This window comes from Oreochromis aureus, linkage group 3 (assembly GCF_013358895.1).
Source record: "Oreochromis aureus strain Israel breed Guangdong linkage group 3, ZZ_aureus, whole genome shotgun sequence".
Taxonomy (NCBI): domain Eukaryota; kingdom Metazoa; phylum Chordata; class Actinopteri; order Cichliformes; family Cichlidae; genus Oreochromis; species Oreochromis aureus.
In genome coordinates, this window is record NC_052944.1 from 91,591,045 (window position 1) to 91,598,891 (window position 7,847).

The 7,847-nt window shown below is 46.8% G+C and overlaps 1 protein-coding gene across 1 annotated transcript; it reads left to right on the forward strand.

Annotated features, from left to right (window-relative positions):
• The first annotated feature begins 2,000 nt into the window (after positions 1–2,000).
• Positions 2,001–7,553, forward strand: LOC116324377. The gene is given in 3 exon segments (XM_039602877.1): positions 2,001–5,196; positions 5,287–5,348; positions 7,470–7,553. Coding segments are annotated over 3 exon segments (3,288 nt in total). The 5' UTR covers positions 2,001–2,054.
• Positions 7,554–7,847: the final 294 nt, after the last annotated feature.

The following is a 7,847-nucleotide window of genomic DNA, read 5'->3' on the forward strand; positions in this document are numbered from 1 at the left end:
ATTTATACATAAGGTGCACTGTCGATTTTTGAGAAAATGAAAGGATTTTAGGGGTCAACGCATTAGCCCGGTTAGCTCGTTAATGCCGTCCAGCCCCACACACAGGGTGATCTGTGGTAACTTGTTAATGGAGATTCGCTCCGTTAACCCTCTGGGGTCGACGGACGCGCCGGCGCGTCAAAATCAGATGACCAATTTAAGACGACACAGCTACAAGATGCAGCGACTCAGAGTCTCCATTTCAACTTGGGTTGAAAGTGCGGACTTCAAACTATATATCAGTTTTTGAATTGTGTCGATGGGCCACATAAAACCAGAGTTATGATAAAAAATACACGCAATGTTTTTTTCTGAACAAAACATTGGTGTTTACAGCGGGAAGAACAGTAAAAACAGCATTTTCTACGGACAGCGCTAGCAAACACTTTCCGCTTGCGAGTGAAAAAAGAAAAAGAAAAAACAGCCCTTCCCCATTGGTGTTAGAGTTTACCATGTCAGCCAATCAAGGCTGTAGTTGGTGTGTTGTGTAGTTATTGTTTTGTATTGTGTGTCAGTTATACTGCTGAATGTCACATTTGCTCCAAAAAAGCCACCAAAGGCAGATTCCAGTGTAAACGCTGTCTCCACATGGAAAACTGCACTGATGCACCTCCTGCTGTCAGACCTACAGGGTTTAGGCCTGTGGTGTTCTCCTCTGTCTTATACTGAACACAAACTACATTTTTTGGACTGGCACAAATAATTTGTGTGCCCTGTTATTTGATGCAGCACACCTGATTGTTCTGTAAATAGATTTAAATGGTTATATAAAAAACGCCTGAGGCCTTGGCTGCATTTTTAGGTAAATAGTACCATATAACTTTGTTGTTTGCAAAACTTGTGCATAATTTTTAGAAATGTACAATTTCTATTTGCTTTTCAAGTTATGAAAATGATTCGTTAAACATGCTTGTGGGTTTTACAGTAAAAAATATAACTTTTTTCTACTCGGATTTAGAATTTTTTGTCTGGATTTAGATCAATTGTGCTAATATACTATGCCAAAATGAAAAAATAACTCAAATTTCAGATATTTGTGGTTGTGCTGAAAATAATGATACCAAACAAGGCAAGATAAACAGTTTTTAAAGGTGAAATATAGAGGTAAAATCAAAAGTAGTCAAAAACGGCCAGTTATACCCTGGACCCCAGAGAGTTAATGCAGTTATGGCATTAACTTTACGCTGACAGCACTAAAATAGTAATCTCCAAATGTTTTCTTTTTACTGACCAGCTCCTCTTTGATAGCTTCCGGTTCTGTCTTGTTGCCTGCAGGTGAAGCGATGTAAGATAGACTATATCGATATAAATGATATTGTCACATCTCATATCTTGTATAAAAATATATCAATATATTTAAAAACTCGATATATCGCCCAGTCCTAATCCAAAGTATGGACATTGAGACCGTGGACAGCTACAGGTACCTTTGTGTTCATCTGAACAATAAACTGGACTGGACTCACAGTTCAGATGCCGTAAAAGATAGCTGAGGCCACCAGAGAGTCATAGAAGTTCTTCAGGAGTGGGCCCTTCACTCCAAAAGACCTGTCTCCGCAGCAGATACAGCCTGCTCTGCCCTTTTCTGTGGAGGGTAAAGCACTGTACAAATACAGGCCATTTACCATTTACCATCTCTGCCGGGGGGAGGGAGAGACTGAACAGGCTGATCCAAATCAAATCAAATCCCTTTTATTGTCACATCACATATGCAGGTACACTGGTACAGCACATGTGAGTGAAATTCTTGTGTGCAAGCTTCACAAGCAGCAGAGGTGTGCAAAAGAGAAGAAAATTAAGAACAAGGCAAATATAAGAATAGCAATAATATAAATATATGTACAGATATGCATGCAGGAGACCCCCAGGAGACTGACAGAGGGGGGGAGGATGAGGTCTCCAATCGGACAGACTCAAGGTTAACGACCAATGCAATGGAAAGGACTATGAGTAAGACATGTATCTGCGGCAAGCTGTGTAAGAACCAGCGTGGCCTAAAGGTCTATCAGGCTAGAATGAAATGTTTGGAGCGGGAGAGTGAGGTGCAACGCACAGTTCCTGAACCTGGTGAGACGCAGGAGGAGCCCGGCCAGGAGGCACCCCACAGAGCCCAGTCCCTCCACGCACCGGACTCTTCCAATCCAAGCAGTGTAGTTCCACAACAGCGGATTAAGTGGCCCCCAGCCAGCAGCCGGAGCGAGTGGCAGAAGTTTGATGAGGATGTTTCCAAGATCATACAAGCTGTGGCCAAAAGAGATGCTGACAGCAGGCTTAAAACAATGACCACCATCATAGTCAGCTACGCCTCAGAAAGGTTCGGCCTGACCGAGAAGTGTAACAACAAGACCCCTTACACCATGAACCGCAGGACCATGAAGATTCATCGACTGTGCCAGGAGCTTAGGAGCCTTAAGAAGCAGTTCAAGAACGCTGATGTGGAGGAAAAGCAAGCTTTAGAGGAACTGCATAACATCTTGCGGAAGAAGCTGATTACCCTCCGTAGAGCAGAATGGCACAGGAGGCGGGGAAGAGAGAGAGCCAGGAAACGTGCAGCTTTTATTGCTGATCCCTTTCGCTTTTCCAAACAATTGCTTGGGGTAAAGCGAAGCGGCCAGTTGGAGGCTTCAGCAGAGGAGGTGAATAACTTCCTTCATGAGACCATGAGTGACCTACTGAGGGAACAAGACTTGGGACCGAACGAAGCTCTCATCAACCCTGCCCCACCATCAGTAGAGTTCAAGTTGACGGAGCCAAGTTTGAAGGAGGTGTGTGAGGTCATCAAGGCAGCCCGCTCAGCATCCTCCCCAGGTCCCAGTGGCGTACCCTACCTTCTTTATAAGTGCTGCCCAGAGCTGCGTCGCCACCTGTGGAAGATCTTAAAGGTGATATGGCGGAGAGGGAGAGTTGCTGATCAGTGGAGGTGCGCAGAGGGAGTTTGGATTCCTAAAGAGGAGGACTCGAGAAACATAAACCAGTTTCGGAGCATCTCGTTATTGAGCGTGGAGGGGAAGGTGTTTTTTAGCTTTGTCTCTCAGAGATTGACCGAGTTTCTCCTTAGAAACAATTACATCGATCCATCAGTTCAGAAGGGGGGGATCTCAGGAGTTCCTGGTTGCCTAGAGCACACTGGCGTAGTTACACACCTCATAAGAGAGGCCAATGAGAACAGAGGCGACCTAGCTGTATTGTGGCTGGACCTGACTAATGCGTATGGGTCGATCCCACACAAACTGGTTGAGCATGCTTTACACCTCCACCATGTCCCCAGTAAGATCAAGGACCTGATCCTGGACTATTACGCCAATTTCAGGCTTAGGGTCACTTCTGGGGCAGTCACTTCAGGCTGGCACCGCCTCGGGAAAGGTATAATAACAGGCTGTACCATCTCAGTTACACTCTTTGCCCTTGCAATGAACATGGTGGTAAAGGCTGCGGAGGTGGAGTGCAGAGGGCCGCTAACAAGGTCAGGTGTTCGTCAGCCCCCCATCAGAGCCTATATGGATGACCTCACCATTACAACATCATCAGTGCCAGGGTGTAGGTGGATCTTGCAAGGACTTGAGAGACTCATCTCATGGGCAAGGATGAGTTTTAAACCTTCCAAGTCAAGATCGATGGTACTGAAGAAGGGCAAGGTGACGGACAAGTTCCGGTTCTCAATCTCAGGAACCATTATTCCATCCATAACGGAACAACCAGTCAAAAGCTTGGGGAAACTCTTTGACTCCAGCCTGAAAGACTCTACTGCCATTCAAAAGGCAAATGAGGAGCTGGGAGCTTGGCTCATTAAGGTGGATAAGTCCGGCCTGCCTGGAAGACTTAAAGCCTGGATCTACCAGCATTCCATCCTGCCCCGAATCCTGTGGCCCTTGCTTGTCTATACAGTTCCAATTACTACTGTGGAATCCCTTGAAAGGAAGATCAGTGGCTTTCTTCGTAAGTGGCTGGGACTTCCCCGCAGTCTCACCAGCGCTGCCTTGTATGGGGCAAGCAACAGCTTGCAGTTACCCTTCAGTGGCCTCACAGAAGAGTTTAAGGTGGCTCACACGCGAGAAGCCCTACAGCACAGACATTCTAAAGACTGCAAGGTGGCATCAGCAGGTATCGAGGTAAGGACAGGAAGAAAGTGGAAGGCTGAGAAGGCAGTTGAGGTGGCAGAGTCACGCCTAAGGCAGAAAACACTGGTGGGGGTCTTAGCAACAGGGGGAGCAGGCTTGGGGTACTTCCCAAAGGCCCAGGTCAGCAGGGCACAGGGAAAGGAGAGACGCCAGCTACTCCAGGAAGAGGTCCGAGCAGGTGTGGAGGAGGAGCGAGTAGGTAGAGCTGTAGGCCTTAAGCGGCAGGGAGCATGGACAAGGTGGGAGAGCACCTTGCAGCGCAAGGTCACCTGGGCAAACATTATGCAGGCAGACTTCCACCGGATCCGATTCCTAGTGCAGGCAGTATACGACACTCTGCCAAGCCCAGCAAACCTCCATCTGTGGGGGAAGAGCGAGACACCTGTCTGTCCCCTGTGTTCTGGAAGAGGGACCCTAGAACACCTCCTTAGCAGCTGCCCAAGGGCCCTGGCCGATGGTCGGTATCGTTGGCGGCATGACCAGGTGCTCAGAGTAGTTGCTGAAAACATTGCCTCAGCAATCAGCACCAGCAAGCATCATCATGCTCCAAGGAAGGCAATCTCTTTCATTAAGGCTGGAGAGAAACCCCAGGTGCGCCCACATTTAACAACCGGTCTCCTCAACACAGCCTCTGATTGGCAACTACAGGCTGATCTGGGCAAACAGCTAAAGTTCCCTCAGAACACTGCAAAAACATCCCTCCGGCCAGACATGATAATTATTTCTGAGGCCTCAAAACAGCTGATCATGCTAGAACTCACAGTGCCCTGGGAAGAGCGGATCGAGGAGGCCAATGAAAGGAAACAAGGAAAGTACCAGGATCTAGTGCAGGAGTGCAGGGGAAGGGGCTGGAAGACTTTCTATGAGCCCATAGAAGTGGATTGTAGGGGTTTTGCAGGATGATCACTCTGCAAAGTCCTAGGCTGGCTGGGTGTGGCTGGGGCAGCCAAGAAGAGGGCCATCCAGGCTGTGAGTGAAGTGGCAGAGAAAGCCACAAGGTGGCTGTGGATCAAGAGGGCTGATCCGTGGGTAGCTACTGGTACGCAAGTCGGAGCCTGATCACCCCCGGCTGGGTCGCCTGGGCGAGGGTGTATGATGTTGAGAGACCCGAAACACCTGATGACCCCAGGATACATCACTGAAGATGCGTACCAGTGCATCCAGGAGATGTGTCTTTATCGTCATCTTCTGGTAAGTGAAGGTGAGGTGTCTATGAAGTGTTCAGTGGTCTGATGGCCTGATGGAAAAAACTGTCTCTCAGTCTGCTGGTACGGGACCCAATACTGCAGTACTACCTGCCTGACGGAGTAGTTTGAACAGTTTATTGCTGGGTGACTGGAGTCCTTGATGATCCTCCCCACTTTCCTCAGGCACCGCTTCCTGTAGATGTCCTGGAGGGAGGGAAGTTCACCTCCAATTATCCAATTATAATTATGTTTCCTGCCAAACAGAAGTTCAAAGGGAGAAAATCCTGTGGAGGCCTGGGGCACCTCCCGCACTGCAAATAATAGAGGGTCTAACCAGCGATACCAGTTGCGTTCATCCTTGTGTATGAACTTCCGAATCATGGACTTTAATTTCTTATTCAGCTGCTCCATCAGCCTGTCAGTCTGAGGGTGGTAGACACTGGTCTGCATAGATTTATTGACCAATAATTCATACAGTTCCTTTAGTGTACAGTTCCTTCACTTGGTTAACAGGTGAGCATAGGGTGTCATCACAAGAGTGCTCTAGTGGAAAATCTCCTGCGGGGGCAATTTCCTGAGTCAGTGAGACCTCCCAAGAAGATGATTCCACGTCACCGCTGAGGACACTACACACTAGAGATGGCACGATACCACTTTTTTGTGTCCGATACCGATATCATAAATTTGGATATCTGCCGATACCAATATGAATCCGATATAGTGTGTTTTTAATCAACAAAACTGTTTTTTTAATATCTTGCTGCTTTTTCTATAAGATCATACTCAAGTTAAAAAAACAAAACAAAACACCAAAGCTATTCTGTTATACCTGTATGCAAAAAGTACACTGCACCCAAAATATTTCATAGTTCAGCAATACTGGTCAATCTAATAAACTTAAACCTACTCCATCCTCCCTATTCTGGTATTTTAAAGAGTAAGCAACCTAACTAATAGGGTTCTAAAAAAAAAAAAAAAATAGGGAACCACCCACCCTCCACCTCGTGATGCTTAATCGATGTAATCAACTTTAATTTGATGCAGTGTGGGAAAAAAATGCACAGAAATCAATTATTTTTCAAGAATAATTAAAGAGATTCAACATCTTTCTTCAACAGAATTGCAGACTGCACAGATTGTACCTTCCCAAAGGAAAAAGTAGTATAGCTTACTAGGGTATATTAGACTTAATAGTTACTATATACAGTAATGGACTTCTATACATTTTACATCAGATTAAAACTTTGGGTGTAAGATTCAGATAATTATTTATTAAAAGCTAGACATTTTAAATGAGAATAAGAAAGAAAAGTATGTCTTTGTGCCCCCTTTTCCCTGTTAATGCCCTATCGGTCCCCCTGGCTAAACTTTGCTAGATCCGCCCCTGCACAGTTACCAGCCGTCAGCTACGTAAAAAAGGATCCTGGTCTAGAAAGTAATATTAAATAAATTCTAACAACAGCTTATCAAGCTTAAACGTGGTGTTGTTGTTCAGCCGCTGGTTTCCTCTTTCTGGCGCGAAGTGAGCAATAAACAAACAATAGAGACGGACTCGCGACAGAAAAGCCGATCAGCTGATCATTGATCAGTTTCATGATTGAAGTAGCAACAGGAGAGGGAGAGAGAGAGAAGAGGCACTCGCTCCATATATCGGTTGTTAAGCTTAACGCGGGAATGCTTTACAAACATTCAGAGATGAACTTACACACTTGCTTTACTTCTCTCTGGGATAACTTCCTCGGAGATGAAATACCGGATTGCCAGCGAGGCTACAAATACACACAGCCGCTCTATCACGTGACGCATACTGCTCCGACGTGCTACGGTTATGAGCTGAGTTATGCCATGTCGCAAGTTTTTTGAGGTGCTTTTTTTGATATTTAATGGATCAGATTACATTTTTTATTTCCCTCCGATATCCGATCCAGTAATTTACGTCAGTATCGGACCGATACCGATACGTAATATCGGATCGGTCCATCTCTACTACACACCACTCATGATCACATCCCCCGCATACTGCCCCAACACTTATTAAACCCAATTCGTATCCCAGTATCAGGGGATGTGACAGGCGTGGGCTAACTGTAGCCTTTACTCTATGTGTTTTGCCGTGGTATTTTAGCATCAGAAGCACTATGGGACGGCATACAACCCGTGTCCACCAAAGCATGGCTCAGGTGCAGCTGCGGACCTTTCTGGGCCCTGAGAAGGCAAGATGGATAGAAAGGGGTTAGTGGGGTGTGGTGAAGGGGCTCGCTCCACCGGAGCAGTAGCCGGAACCCCTCGCCTTGATGCTTGCACCGGAGCCCATCTCCCTGGTGGCTGTCTCGCCGTCTCTGGCCCCTTTGCTTTGGCTCCAGATGATCCTCCACCTCCACTCTCGCGGGTCAGTGGCATCATACCTACTGCACCATGTTTGCAGGCAGCCCTTCCATGAATTGCTCCGGCATGACCTTCCGTAGTATGCATGCCTCCCCCTCCGACTGCCTGGGCTATAGCC